Raw genomic sequence first — 16251 nt, forward strand, 5'->3', positions numbered from 1 at the left:
AATTTTCTCAGCAATGTGCCTTTTGTGGGAATACGCCTCTTTTGCACTGACTGAACTTTGCATGCAGAAGGAGCTTATTCTTAGACATTTTTGTGAAGAACATCACTTCAGCCCAGAATTGCTGTGGAGCAAAGAATCCATCACAGAACCATTTTTTGTCACCTATCACATGTTTATATTTGTGTGATCACTTCTGTTTGCTGCACTTGACTGCATGCTGGATCATAACACTTTGTTGTATAACTCAAGTGTCACATTCTTGAATTCCTCTTCAAGAATAGGAAGCACAAAACACGAAAGCAAGGATGAAGAGGATGCAGCAGTGTTTATTTCTACTTTCGCATCCTCATTTTCACTGTGCGTTTGTTCAAAGAATATTGAATTCTGACTTGCACTGCTCATTCTTTAATTGTGTTGCACCGATGGCATTGCAGAATACGGCTGAGCTGGACACGTCCTCTGTGACCTTGGAGGAAGTGATTACCCGTACCAACCTGTCACGGAGGCCCCAGCTGCGACCCCGTAAGTACGCTTCTTTCGAGCCTTGCCTGAAAGGGCTGTTGGCTCTCGTCGGAAATATGGGAGCACAAGCATAGCTATCACTTTGTACGGATCCCTTGCACTCTGTCAGCTGACTGAACATGAAATGCACTGTTCACACATATATTTGTTTAAGAAAGTGCTGTTCTCGCTCTGAATATTACATGTATTTACTAATAAAGGACACCACATAGTTGTCATGGTTTCGTAGTTGTCATAGCTGTCGTAGCTTACTCATAACTTTTTTTTTATGTTACAAATTTGGGCTCATTCTACAATTTTGGAAATGTTGCATGAAATTTTACAAAAAGATTCTCTACGCAATAAAGTATCGCTCGTTGGTCTGTGAAGATATTGTTACGAGGCATCACGTATGAGCATTCCGTCAAAGGACCGCGTCGCTCCGTGAAGAGAAAGAAGATGGGGCATGCCGTGTGAGATACTGTCAGTTATTCTGGGATAGCAGCAGCCTGTAAATATTGTAAGATACGATTTCGTCTCCTCCCCATGTACTCATGAACCCCCGTTATAATTTGGTGGAGCTGCGAGGTACCAGAAGCACTGTATGAGTCTTGATCATCATGATGACAGACAAGACCACGACCATGCCTGTGCCAGCCAGTCGATCGTCCTTGCACATCCTAAAGACCTAAGGACATTCTGCTGTACGGATGAAGTTGACGTCAAAGATTGGATTGCCCGTAATAAACACATCAGTGAGATCAGTTGTTGGGACCCAATGCTGATGCTTGCAAACATGCTGTTTTATCTCGAAGGAATGGCTAAGATACTGTTCAAAAAGCACGAGGTTGAGATTTGAAGTTGGGACACTTTCAAAAAAAAAATTAGGGCCATGTTTGGGAAGCCCATGAGTCGAAAGGCAGCCGCAACGGAAGAGCTATCCATCTGTGCTCCGACGCTTACTGAACCGTACATATCCTACATTCAGCATGTCTTGGCTCTTTGCCGTAAAGTCAACAGTGACATGAGAGAGGCGGACGAGGTTGGTCACGTGCAGAAGGGAATCACAGACAATGCGTTCAACCTATTACTGTGCCAAAATGGTGCAACCGTCGACGAAATTATGAAGAATGCCGGTGTTTTGAGCAGGCCAAAAGTCAGCGTATTGCTCGCTTGGTTACCGAACGCCGCTCTGACATCGTCATGCGAAGCCGGACAGGTCTGTCATCTGCAGTCGTCGCTGCCGTCATCGGAACTTACATGAATCATTTGTCGGGAAATTGAATCAATTGCTCCTGCTCTTTCTAACACCAGCCACGGGGATTTTCATGTGCCAGCCCTGGTCCAGTCCATTGTGCGGGAGGAGCTAGGCAACTTGGGTTTTGCCGTCTGCGTCTGCACACCTGACTTTCGCCCTAGGTTGCTACCTCGCCCAAGATCGCTGCCCCAGGGACAACGGTTCCCTCCTCGCTCTCGGAATCCAGTTGAATGGCGGACGGCAGATCATTGGCCATATTCAGATGGCCAGATGATTGGCCATGGCAGACGATTGACCATATTAAGCGCTGTACAAGGTTAAAGAAGGCACACTAATGGGTTCGCAGTGCATTAGTGTGCCTTCTTTAACATTGCACAACGCTGAATATGGTTTTCTGGATTCTGTCGCATGAGTGCGCTCTGGTGATCGGATGTTGGTGGTTCCTGCACATGGTGTTCACTGTGCATGTTCTTCTAGATTCTGCTCTCTATAAAGGAGTGATGCAATAAAATGATGTCAGTTGAGAGCAGCACCTTGTCCTGGTCGTCTCTTTTGTGTCCATTGTTTTGCGCTAAACAAAGTAATTATGGATTTGCACCAACTAGCCCATCAACATATTGTGTTACAGGGATATCTTCGACTTCGATTACTGCCCTCTGGGTCAAATGTCTCTCGTAAGTCATCAAATACATATGGGAGATGCTATTCTTATCAGATTGTGACCATATTGCGTGTCCCATTCCAAAAGCCAGGTCATGCAACATGAGGTCGATAAGATGCGCTCCAAAGGCATCATATAGGCTTCTTCCAGTCCACGGGCGGCACCTGTCGTCTTGGTCAAAAAAAAAAAAAAAAAGAAGGATGGCAGCTGGAAATTTCGCATCAACCATCGTGCCTTAAAATAATGCGCAAAGATGTATATCCGCTGTCATGAATCCATGACGCCCTTGACCGTCTTCACAGTGTGAGATGCTTCTCATCCATAGACCTACACTTAGGTTATTGGCAGATTTCTGTTGACGACTTGGACCGAGAAAAAACTGCCTTTGTCACACCAGACAGTCTCTATCAGTTCAAAGTTATGCCATTTTGACCGTGCAACATCCCCACAACCTTCAAACTCATGATGGACCCTCTTCTTCGTGGTTACATATGGCCATCTGGCTCTCCTACCTAGACAACATCATTGTGTTTTCCCCCAACGTTTCAAAGTCGCCTTACTCGTTTGGCGACCATTCTAGCTGTCTTTCGTTGGGTGGGACTCCACCTAAACTCCAAAAAGTGTAATTTCGGCAGACAACCAATATCTGTGCTTGGTCAACTTGTAAGTGCTACAGATGTCCAACCTGACCCTGACAAGATTAACGCTTGTCAGGGTATGGCCGCACATTCTTCGTTCTTACCGACAACCACACTCTTTGTTGGCTGTCGTTGCTCAAGGACCCAACTGGTCACCTTGGTCGCCGGCCTCTCAGACTGCAGGAATATACATTTGAGGTAATTTATAAATCTGGTGGTCTACATCACGATGCTGATTATCTTTCGCGCCATCCGATGGACCCTGCTAGCCTCGCTGACCATGACAATGATTCCTGTGTGCTCGGCATATCTGATTTATGCGACATTGGCACCGATCAACGTCGGGATGAATCTCTAAAGCTAACTATTCAGCAACTCTCTTCCGCACGTTCCAAGCCTTCTCTACGTCAGTATGTCTTATGCAGTGAAGTTCTATACCGTTGCAACATGAAACCTGACTGGCCGAAATTTTCGCTTGTTGTTCCTTGGCACCTTTGTACCACCATTCTTCAACATCTACACGACACTCCCAACTGTGGGACACCTCAGCACATCACGCACCTACGACCACATGCGACAGCAGTTCTTTTGGCCTGGCTTGTATTGTTCCATGCACCGATACATTGCTGCTTGCGAGCACTGTCAATGGTGCAGATGTCCTGCTCTTCCACAGGCTGGCCTGCGTCAACCTGTCGACATTCCATCGGAGCCCTTCTTTCGCGTCGGCCTTGACTTGCTCGGACCTTTCCCTACATCCGTATCCAGCAACAAATAGATTGCCGTCGCAACCGACTATATGACCAGATATACCATCATGCACGCCATGTCCAGTAGCTGCGCTATAGACGTTGCAGGCTTTCTGCACAATGATGTCATTCTTCGGCACAGGACTCCACACCAGCGTCTTAAGGATCGTGGTCGCTGTTTCCTAGCAAAGGTCGTTCACAAACTTCTTCATAGCTGCGCTACTGAACATTGCCATACGACAGCCTACCGTCCACAGACTAGCAGTCTTACTGAGCGCCTCAACCGAACTCTCGCGAATATGCTGTCTATGTACGTCTCTACTGATCACCGCGATTGGGACGCCAGCCTACTCTACGTTACTTTTGCCTACAACTTGTCCTGGCATGATGCCGCTGGCTATTTGCTTTTCATTCAGCTATACAGCCGCAACCCTGCATTGCCCTTCAAGATGCTTCCTCCTACTGATCCCCCCGTACCCACCGCATATGCTCAGGACATCGCCTTTCGAGCCACAATAGCTCGCCAGGTTGCTCACACTAGGCTATGTGTGTCGTAAGCCTCCCCAAAAAAGCGCTATGATAACCAACACTGCGAAGCCGAGTACCTTCCTGAATCTCTGGTCCTACTCTGGGTACTGTCTCGACGCCAAGGTTTTGCGCAAGGAGCTCCTCCCTCTCTACACCGGACTCAACAAAGTTCTCCACAAGCTCAACGACGTTTACTACCTCATCAATCCGCTCCCACGTAGCCTGTCTTCTTCTTTTACATCCACTACTGATGTTGTCCATTTGTCATGGCTGAAATCCTACTTCACCAGCAATGCTGACTGATTTTAGAAGGTGCCGTGACGGCGCTCAGTCCGCCGGGAGTAATGTTACGAGACATCGTGTAGGAGCATGCCATTAAAGGACTGCTTCACTCTATGAAGAGAAAGAAGACGGGACATGCCATGTGAGATGCTGTCAGCCTATCTGCAGTAGCAGCAGTCTGTAAATATGGTAATATACAATTTTGTCTCTTCCCCGTGTACTCGTGAATCCCCATGGCAATGTTCGAAAATATGATGGTGAAAGGACACCAGAGGTGTACGCATGCTTTGAGGATGCTTATTCATACGAGCTCACGTATCAAGCAACATCGGCAACAGAAGAATCGCTGCAGAAGTCATTAAAGGTGTCCTGAACTACTCCGGACAGGCCGCCATTGGAATATGAACCTGGCAACGTTTAACGCTAGAACATTATCTAGTGAGGCGAGTCTAGCAGCGCTATTGGAAGAATTAGAGGACAGTAAATGGGATATAATAGGGCTCAGTGAAGTTAGAAGGCCAAAAGAAGCATATACAGTGCTAAAAAGCGGGCACGTCCTGTGCTACCGGGGCTTAGCGGAGAGACGAGAACTAGGAGTCGGATTCCTGATTAATAAAACATAGCTGGTAACATACAGGAATTCTATAGCATTAACGAGAGGGTGGCAGGTCTTGTTGTGAAACTTAACAAGAGGTAGAAAATGAAGGTTGTACAGGTCTACGCCCCTACATCCGGTCATGATGACCAGGAAGTCGAAAGCTTCTATGAAGATGTGGAATCGGCGATGGGTAGAGTGAAAACAAAATACACTATACTGATGGGTGATTTCAATGCCAAGGTAGGCAAGAAGCAGGCTGGAGACTGTGGGGAGCACCCGCCTCCATTTCCTCCCGCGTACCCGCGTCATCCCGTTCACACGTGGCGGCATGTCGTGCCGGCGTAGACAAGGGAGAGAGGCACTACGCGCCCTCCCTTTCTCCGTCGCTCTTGTGACGCGCGTACCCCTCTCCCCCCACGCGGCTCACGAGAAAGGGAAACGTATCCGGCGGGGGAGGAGGACTTCCCTGCGCAAAAGGTAAGAAGGCATAAAAGCGCGCCACCGGGAGAGACTCTCTCTCTTGGGACGCCGACCCCTGGACCGCCTGGACGAAAGCACCTGCCGCATCCCGTGAGTGATCTCGTTTGTCTGACCCACCCAGACGAGGCAAGCCTATTTACTACTATTACTGAGAGGACGTCCCTCTGCGAGTGTTTGCTATTGCTAATAGCAATAAACGTTATTACCGTTGACACCGCTGCTTGCCTTATTCGTTTGAACCCGGCGTAGCCGCGATTCCCGCGCTACGGGTTGGGAGTACCACGAAGCGACTGCGTGGGGCTAGATCCGGAGCTCGCCTTCAGCCCTAGCCGCACGCAGAGTGGAACCCTCACAAGACAAGGCAGTGGGGGAATATGGCATAGGCACTAGGAATAGCAGGGGAGAGTTATTAGTAGAGTTTGCGAAACAGAATAATATGCGGATAATGAATACTTTCTTCCACAAGCGGGATAGCTGAAAGTGGACGTGGAGGAGCCCGAACGGCGAGACTAGAAATGAAATCGACTTCATACTCTGCACTAACCCTGGCATCATACAAGATGTGGACGTGCTCAGCAAGGTGCGCTGCAGTGACCACAGGATGGTAAGAACACGAATTAGCCTAGACCTGAGGAGGGAACGGACGAAGCTGGTACATAAGAAGCCGATCAATGAGTTAGCGGTAAGAGGGAAAATAGAGGAATTCCAGATCAAGCTACAGAACAGGTATTCGGCTTTAACTCAGGAAGAGGACCTTAGTGTTGAAGCAATGAACGACAATCTTGTGGGCATCATTAAGGAGTATGCAATAGAAGTCGGTGGTAACTCCGTTAGACAAGATACCAGTAAGCTATCGCAGGAGACGAAAGATCTGATCAAGAAACGCCAATGTATGAAAGCCTCAAACCCTACAGCTAGAATAGAGCTGGCAGAACTTTCGAAGTTAATCAACAAACGTAAGACAGCTGACATAAGGAAGTATAATATGGATAGAATCGAACAAGCTCTCGGGAACGAAGGAAGCCTAAAAGCAGTGAAGAAGAAACTAGGAATTGGCAAGAATCAGATGTATGCGTTAAGAGCCAAAGCCGGCAATATCATTACTAATATGGATGAGATAGTTCAAGTGGCTGAGGAGTTCTATAGAGATTTATACAGTACCAGTGGCACCCACGACGATAATGGAAGAGAGAATAGTCTAGAGGAATTCCAAATCCCACAGGTAACGCCGGAAGAAGTAAAGAAAGCCTTGGGAGCTATGCAAAGGGGGAATGCAGCTGGGGAGGATCAGGTAACAGCAGATTTGTTGAAGGATGGTGGGCAGATTGTTCTAGAGAAACTGGCCACCCTGTATACGCAATGCCTCATGACTTCGAGCGTACCCGAATCTTGGAAAAACGCTAACATAATCCTAATCCATAAGAAAGGGGACGCCAAAGACTTGAAAAATTATAGACCGATCAGTTTACTGTCCGTTGCCTACAAAGTATTTACTAAGGTAATTGCAAATAGAATCAGGAACACCTTAGACTTCCGTCAACCAAAGGACCAGGCAGGATTCCATAAAGGCTACTCAACAATAGACCATATTCACACTATCAATCAGGTGATAGAAAAATGTGCGGTATATAACCAACCTTTATATATAGCTTTCATTGATTACGAGAAAGCGTTTGATTCAGTCGAAACCTCAGCAGTCATGAAGGCATTACGGAATCAGGGTGTAGACGAGCCGTATGTAAAAATACTGAAAGATATCTATAGCGGCTCCACAGTCACCGTAGTCCTCCATAAAGCAAGCAACAAAATCCCAATAAAGAAAGGCGTCAGGCAGGGTGATACGATCTCTCCAATGCTATTCACAGCGTGTTTACAGGAGGTATTCAGAGACCTGGATAGGGAAGAATTGGGGATAAAAGGTAATGGAGAATACCTTAGTAACTTGCGATTCGCTGATGATATTGCCTTGCTTAGTAACTCAGGGGACCAATTGCAATGCATGCTCACTGACCTGGAGAGGCAAAGCCGAAAGGTGGGTCTAAAAATTAATCTGCTGAAAACTAAAGTAATGTTTAACAGTCTCGGAAGAGAACAGCGGTTTACAATAGGTAGTGAGGCACTGGAAGTGGTAAGGGAATACAACTACTTAGGGCAGGTAGTGACTGCGGATCCGGATCATGAGACTGAAATAATCAGAAGAATAAGAATGGGCTGGGGTGCGTTTGGCGGGCATTCTCAGATCATGAACAGCAGGTTGCCATTATCCCTCAAGAGAAAAGTTTATAACAGCTGTGTCTGACCAGTACTCACGTACGGGACAGAAACCTGGAGGCTTACGAAAAGGGTTCTACTTAAATTGAGGACGACGCAACGAGCTATGGAAAGAAGAATGATAGGTGTAACGTTAAGGGATAAGAAAAGAGCAGATTGGGTGAGGGAACAAACGCGAATTAATGACATCTTAGTTGAAATCAAGAAAAAGAAATGGGCATAGGCAGGACACGTAATGAGGAGGGAAGATAACCGATGGTCATTAAGAGTTACGGAATGGATTCTAATGGAAGGGAAGCGTAGCAGAGGGCGGCAGAAAGTTAGGTGGGCAGACGCGATTAAGAAGTTTGCAGGGACAACATGACCACAATTAGTACATGACCGGGGTAGTTGGAGAAGTATGGGAGAGGCCTTTGCCCTGCAGTGGGCATAACCAGGCTGATGATGATGATGATGATGAACTACTCCTCGGTCTTGGTGAAAAAGAAGCAGTCTGTGTACAGCGTACGCTGCTGTCAACATCTCGGCCAAATTTTGCAATCATGTTTTCTCATACTCTCTCGTTCCAACAGAAGCTTTCCCCTCACTCTTTTCATCATCATCATCATTAGCCTGGTTACGGCCACTGCAGGGCAAAGGCCTCTCCCATACTTCTCCAACAACCCTGGTCATGTACTAATTGTGGCCATGTTGTCCCTGCAAACTTCTTAATCTCATCCGCCCACCTAACTTTCTGCCGCCCTCTGCTATGCTTCCCTTCCCTTGGGATCCAGTCCGTAACCCTTAATGACCATCGGTTATCTTCCCTCCTCAGTACATGTCCTGCCCATGCCCATTTCTTTTTCTTGATTTCAAATAAGATGTCATTAACTCGCGTTTGTACCCTCACCCAATCTGCTCTTTTCTTATCCCTTAACGTTACACCTATCATTCTTCTTTCCATAGCTCGTTGCGTCGTCCTCAATTTAAGTAGAACCCTTTTCGTAAGCCTCCAGGTTTCTACCCCGTAGGTGAGTACTGGTAAGATACAGCTATTATATACTTTTCTCTTGAGGGATAATGGCAACCTGCTGTTCATGATCTGAGAATGCCTGCCAAACGCACCCCAGCCCATTCTTATTCTTCTGATTATTTCCGTCTCATGATCCGGATCCGCCGTCACTACCTGCCCTAAGTAGATGTATTCCCTTACGACTTCCAGTGCCTCACTGCCTATTGCAAATTGCTGTTCTCCTCCGAGACTGTTAAACATTACTTTAGGTTTCTGCAGATTAATTTTTAGACCCACTCTTCTGCTTTGCCTCTCCAGGTCAGGGAGCATGCATTACAATTGGTCCCCTGAGTTACTAAGCAAGGCAATATCATAAGCGAATCGCAAGTTACTAAGGTATTCTCCATTAACTTTTATCCCCAATTCTTCCCAATCCAGGTCTCTGAATACCTCCTGTAAACACGCTGTGAATAACATTGGAGAGATCGTATCTCCCTGCCTGACGCCTTTCTTTATTGGGATTTTGTTGCTTGCTTTATGGAGGACTATGGTGGCTGTGGAGCCGCTATAGATATCTTTCAGTATTTTTACAAACGGCTCGTCTACACCCTGATTCCGTAATGCCTCCATGACTGCTGAGGTTTCGATAGAATCAAACGCTTTCTCGTAATCAATGAAAGCTATATGTAAGGGTTGGTTATATTCCGCACATTTTTCTATCACCTGATTGATAGTGTGAATATCATCTATTGTTGAGTAGCCTTTACGGAATCCTGCCTGGTCCTTTGCTTGACAGAAGTCACTCTTTTCGGACTGCCTTATTTCATAGTGTAGCAGATTACCATATGCGGCTGCTATTGGCCAATAGCTGACATTAATGAAGAAGGGTATTTGGGTGAGCGCACTTCTTTCTATTGTTACTGTGTATATTTGTGCAGTTTAATTAACAGGCTGAAGTGAGCTAAAATGTGCGTTTCGAATTTTGGTAATATTGTACTTCCGAAGTACAACTATCGTACCATCGCCAACTATCGTCTGCTAATGCCTGGTAGCACCCACCTACATAGGAATGAAACATTGGACACTGCTTATCAGTGTCGTAGCCATCCGGTCTCGCTAATTTTATTTAGTTTTGAGCACTCAGCTAGCCTCGAACCATGCAAAACTTAAGGTCAGGCCACATGCACGCTTGCCAGCACGCGCTCACTCCTGGACGCTCCTGGCCTTGGCAAACATCACTTCATATTAAACTGTTGGCAGCACTTCAAGATGTACAAGCTGGATATGGCTTCTATCCACAGGTCAAGCTGGTGCGAGACAAAGCCAGTCCACACCATGTAGCATGACCAGACTGGAGCATATGAGCGCGAACGTGCACTCAAGCCTTGTCGTGCACAAACCAAACGCCGCGCATATGCAGTCAAGTTGCATGTAGCTGCGGTTGGCTACATAGTGTACATACCGCAATTGCCGCGAGGTGCCACCATGAGCCAACTTGCTGACCGCATTGCAGCTCATTGAGGACAGCTGCGTTGGGCTAGGGTGCCTTGATGTCCTCTTTGCCTACCCACAGAGAGGGAGGAGGTTTGCATTGACGCACCCTACGTTTGGCACGTTGTAGGAACCAAAGTTGGAAATATTGGCGTCTATGTGAACATCCAAAACAAAATTTGAATTGTGCGCTATGGTGACATTCAGTAGGCAGAGAGTTGTGGGCATGCCCCACTCCACTGTAGCCACTCCGTAGAAGGACTGGAAGCTCCGTGAAGGGGATCCTAGCTGACCTCTGATTGCTAACAACTCCACTTCTGTTTGAAGCTCTTTTCAGCAAGGTATTTATGGAATAGTCTATTTTAACTTCAAGTTAATTTCTTGACTTGGTGAAAAAATGGTTCAGGACCCCTTTAAACCTAGCAATAATGTGCTGCTTGTCAATCTCTGCTCTTCCAAGTTTGTGGCAGCTTGGGTGCTGCATCTAAAGGTGTCGATTTCCTAGTATGGATATTTACAAAAAAAGGTGTGTGCTCACAAATATATATATATATATATATACACACACAGACAGCCGCCGACCCTTTATTCGGACCTCACGGGGACTGTGGCAGCAGATAGAAAAAAATTACATTCTTTATTTCCACGCACTTATTCGGGCTCGGCAGTAGGCTTGAACAAATCGTGAATGCGCCGTTGCACGCTGTTCTGTTTACGCACAATCAGATAAGCCTGAATCTCGGAGAGGGTCGTACGGCGGCTGAAAGCACAATCACTGCTTGTACACGCTCCCCATGCGACGGCAGCGTAGCACATGGTGCGTCATCTTCCGACTCGGAGCCATTGTCCGGCGGTGCAGCAGAAACCTGACGAATGATCTTGCCATCGTCAGGTTCTGCGCATGTCAGTACAGCAGTGTCAGCACCTGTGAAACTGTCAAATGAGACGGTGTCCAGAATTGCAATGCAGCCACTGCGCAGGTCTCGGCAGAACATTTTCTGCGGGAGCACATCGGAAGGCGACAAATCATAGGCCTCCCGGCACCTGCTTACCGGCATTCCCCAGCGCAGTCTGCGCGGGCACTGTCGGCGCTATTAGACACTTGACGCGATGTTTCTGTATGCCATGTTGGATCACCGGAACCTCGACATAGCACACAAAGCAAACACCACCATGCTGACGCCAGTCGCACAAACGAAAAACGTGGCCTGCTCGCAGCGTCGTGCGCGAAAACATAAATCGGCTGCTAGGTTGTCTTGACATGGCTTACTAAGCTGAAACTGGAACTGCTGTAGAGCCACTCTATCGAACCAGGCAGAAACGATGATGACGAGCGGGGATTTGCAGTAGTGCCACTTCGTGGGGCAGCAAGGAGGCTCCGTTCAAAACAAAAATGGCGTTAAGCAAGTCGAACCATGCACCGGTCAGAGTCGATGCATGGTGCTCTCGATCGAGTTGGCTCATGGAGTGTCCGAAAAATCGGACGAGAGGTTGCAAGGTGTCCGAACATTCGGCAGTTATTATACATTATGGTCTATGGGGAGAATGGCGGTGCCGCGAAGCTGACCGAATAATCGAGCACGTCCGAATTTTCGGAGCCCGGAAAATCAGTCGGCGACTGTATATCAGCAGCAGCAGCAGCAGCGGCGGCGGCGGTGGCGGCACTCGTCCTCGATTGCATTTCCCTTCTCTTGGTACCCATTCTGTAACCCTGATGGTCCAACGGTTATCTAACCGGTGCATTATATGACCTGCCCGGCTCCATTCTTTTCTCTTGATGTCAATTAGAATATTGTCTGTACCCGTTTGCTCTTTGATCCAAACCGCTCTCTTTCTGTCTCTTAACGTTATGCCTTGCAATCTTCGTTCCATCGCTCTTTGCACGGTCCTTAACTTCTTTTAAATTTATTAACGTACCTACATTTGCCCTGAGGCATTGTTGTAGGGGGGTGTTTACATGAGTAAACGCAAGAAGTTACAAGCACGGCATAAAAAAAAATTTTTGGCGTGATTACAGCAGTGGACACCGATTACAGTGGGACCAGCAAGTGACAGCTGCACACTCACTGAATGCAGCTGAAGTCATGTTGCACTCATGCACAAATGCTGCCAGAGCGTAACAGAAAATATTTTAGTAGGGGCGGTGACAACAGTGTCGGGAACGGTGTTCCACTCTTTAATAATTTGGAGGAAAAAAATGGCGCTTGGAATGCAGATGTACAGCATGAATATTCGCCAATTTTTTTGCTGTTGTTCCTTTGTCTGGATGGGGGGAGGGGGGCGCTGTAGGTACACATGTCGATTTAATGCCACCTCTTCACATACAATCTGTTTCAAAAATAAACTCCTAGAATAGGTGCACCGGAGCTTTAGAGTGTCCTATGAGACAGTGGGTTTTACACCTGTAACGCTAACCTGATGACTATACTTTTTAGTAACAAACCGCATAGCACGATTCTGTATTACCTCCAACTTCTTCAAAAGAATTTTAGTGTTTGTGTCCCAGACCACTGCAGCATACTGTAGAATTGACCGAACATTAGAAAAGTACAGAAGTTGCTTGACATCTAGAAGGGCTTTATTAACATTCCTTTTAATGAAATGAAGAAGCTTTTAAAGTGATGTAGTTCACATGCTTATTCCACGAAAGATCTGAAGAAAAGAAAACACTAAGATATTCTGCCTGATATACTTTTTCGATTAAAACGTTGTCTAAATTATAGTTGTGGAGAATGTTAGCCTGCTTTCTACTTAAGGTAATCTAAGGATTAAAGTTCATGTGCCATTTACAGCATCAAGCAAGTTTTCGGTCAAGGTCACCCTGCAGGGACAAAGCATCAACGTCACTGTCTATGTCCCTATAAACCACGCAATTGTCCGCGTATAGCTGTATTTTCAATGTAACATTCGAGGTGATGTCATAGGTGTATATGAGGAATAAAAGCGATCCTAAACAGATTCGTGTGATACCCCCAAAGTGACAGCAGCAGGTTTTGATTCATAGCCATTTATAACCACCTTTTGTGAGCGACCCGACAAATAATTCTGCACCCAGTTAAGCACGGGGTTAGGGAGGCCAAGGTAAGACATCTTAAGTAGTAAGAGAGAATGGGGAACAGTATCAAATACTCTTTAAAACCCAACAAAATGCAGTGCACTTGCTTTCCAGCGTCAAATAAAGAAAAAAAATATCATGGAAATATTCAAGCAGCTGGGTAACACATGAAAAGCCCGCATGTAATCCACTTGTTCTCAAGCTTCTTTGTCAGTTTTCAAGTCTCTGACCCATATGTCAGCACTGGTAAAATGCACTGATTGTACACCTTGCTTTTCAATAAGCTTCCAGTCAGGAGCTGACAATGTCTGCCATACGTGAGCAAACCCATTCTTATTCTTCTATGAACTTCCATCTCACGATCAGGGTTCCTTGTGTATAATTGACCTAGGTAAACATACTCCTTCACAGACTCCAGAGGCCGACTGGCGATCCTGAACTCTTGTTCCTTTGCCCGAATATCGATCATTATCTTTGTCTTCTGCATATTAATCTTCAACCCCTCTCTTACACTCTCTTTGTTAGGGTCCTCAATCATTTCTTGTAACTCGTCCTGAGTGTTGCTGAACAGGGCAATGCCATCTGCAAATCGAAGATTGCTGAGATATTCGCCGTTGATCCTTACTCCTAAGCTGCCCCAGTTTAATAGCTTGAATGCTTCTTCCATGCACGCAGTGAATAGCATTGGAGAGATTGTGTCTACTTGTCTGACCCCTTTCTTCATAGGTATCTTCCTACTTTTCTTGTGTAGAAGTAAGGTGGCTGTGGAATCTCTTTAGATATTTTCCAGGGTATTTACGTAAGCGTTCTGTAGTCCTTGATTACATAATGCTTCTATAATTGCTGGTATCTCTATTGAACAGGGATAGGCGGGCTAGTTGGTGGTCGATATTGGAATGCATCATGTTACCGCGCAAACAACAAGGGACAAAAAGGAAAACACACAAGACAGGCGCGGAACTTGATCTGAGATTTACTCCAGGAAATCCCACATTTATACATGTATCATAATCACACTTGCTAATCATCAGACAACCATCACTCGACGTTGGCATGCGGGCGTGAGTGGCACAAATTTGCATGTAAATATTTGCACTCTTTATCGCTCAGTGACACTGAAAAGCTGCGTAAGAGTTCAAATATTTACATGCAAATTTGTGCCACTCATGCCAACGTCGAGTGATGGTTGTCTGATGATTAGCAAGTGGGATTATGATACATATATAAATGTGGGATTTCCCACAGTAAATCTCAGTTGAAGTTCTGCGCCTGTCTTGTGCGTTTCCTTCTTTGTCCCTTGTTTGTGTGGTTACATGATGCATTCCAATATCTATATTTAATCAAATGCCTTTTCGTAATCTATGAAAGCCATATAGAGAGGCTGCTTGCACTCTGTGGATTTCTCGATAACCTGATTAATGACATGGATGTGATCCATTGTAGAGTATCCCTTCCTGAAGCCAGCCTGTTCCCTTGGTTGGCTAAAGTCCAGTGCTGCCCTCATTCTATTGGAGATTATTTTGGTAAATATTTTATATAATACTGGGAGTAAGCTAATGGGACTATAATTTTCCAACTCTTTAACATCTCCCTTTTTGTGGATTAGTATAATCTTTGCATTCTTCCAGTTTTCTGGGAGCCTTGCAGTCGATAGACACTTCATATAAAGAGCCGCCAGTTTTCCAAGCATTATGCCTCCTCCATCTTTGATTAAATCGACTGATATTCCATCTTCTCATGCTGCTCTTGCTCGTTTCATGTCTTGCAGGTCCCTTCTGACCTCATTGCTAGTTATAGGAGTAGTTTCTGTATCCTGTTCATTACTGTTCGTAATTGAGGTATCCTGACTCCTCTGGGTATTGTACAGGTCAGCATAGAATTCTTCCGCTTCCTTTAATATGTCTGAGATTTCTGATTATATTACCCTGCTTATCTTTTAGTGCACACATCTTGGTTTGTCCTATGCCAAGTTTCTTTCTCACTGATTTCAGGGTGCGTCCATTTTTTACGGCTTCTTCAGTCTTTCTCACATTATAGTTTTGAATATCACTTATTTTTGCCTCATTGATCAGTTTTGACAGTTCAGCAAATTCTGTCTTATCTCTTCAGTTGGATACTTTCATTTTTTGTTGTTTCTTTATTAGGTCCTTTGTTACTTGGGAGAGCTTGCCTACTGGTTGCTTTGGTGCCTTGCTTCCCACATCAATTGGTGCCTCTGAAGCCAGCCTAGTTACAGTTTCATTCATTAGCACTATGTCATCATCATCTCTCTGTTCTAAGGCTGCTTATTTGTTTTCAAGTACTAGCCTGAATTTGTCTGCTTTTACCCTTACTGCCTCTAGGTTGACCTGTTTCTTCTTGACCAATTTTGCTCTCACTCTCTTCAAATTGAGGTGAATTCTAGCCCTCACTAACCTACGATCACTTCACTTTACCCTACCTATCACTTCTACATCCTGTACTCTGCTGGGATCGGCAGAAAGTGTGAAATAAATTTCATTATTGTTTCACCATTAAGGCTTTTCCAGGTCCACTTTCTGTTGCTACGCTTCTTGAAAAAGGTGTTCATTATTCGAAGCTTATTCCTTTCTACAAATTCTACCAGTATCACTCCTCTAGCGTTCCTAGAATTGATGCCGTAGTTGCCAATTGCTTGTTCACCAGCCTGCTTTTCCCCCACTTTTATTTATTTATTTTATTTATTTATTAAGGAACCCACAGCGCCAGTGGGGGGCGGGGGGGGGCACAAGA

The 16251-nt window shown here is 45.7% G+C and overlaps 1 protein-coding gene across 3 annotated transcripts in view; it reads left to right on the forward strand.

Annotated features, from left to right (window-relative positions):
* LOC126529909 (nuclear factor related to kappa-B-binding protein) overlaps positions 1 to 16251 on the forward strand; it is a 437784-nt gene that overhangs the window by 212314 nt on the left and 209219 nt on the right. For all 3 annotated transcript variants that reach the window (XM_055070097.2, XM_055070098.2, XM_050177360.3), the window contains one exon: positions 435 to 522. In XM_055070097.2, coding sequence (XP_054926072.1) covers positions 435 to 522 — 88 coding nt within the window. The remainder of the gene's footprint in view (positions 1 to 434; positions 523 to 16251) is intronic.

This window comes from Dermacentor andersoni, chromosome 5, assembly GCF_023375885.2.
Source record: "Dermacentor andersoni chromosome 5, qqDerAnde1_hic_scaffold, whole genome shotgun sequence".
Taxonomy (NCBI): Eukaryota; Metazoa; Arthropoda; class Arachnida; order Ixodida; family Ixodidae; genus Dermacentor; species Dermacentor andersoni.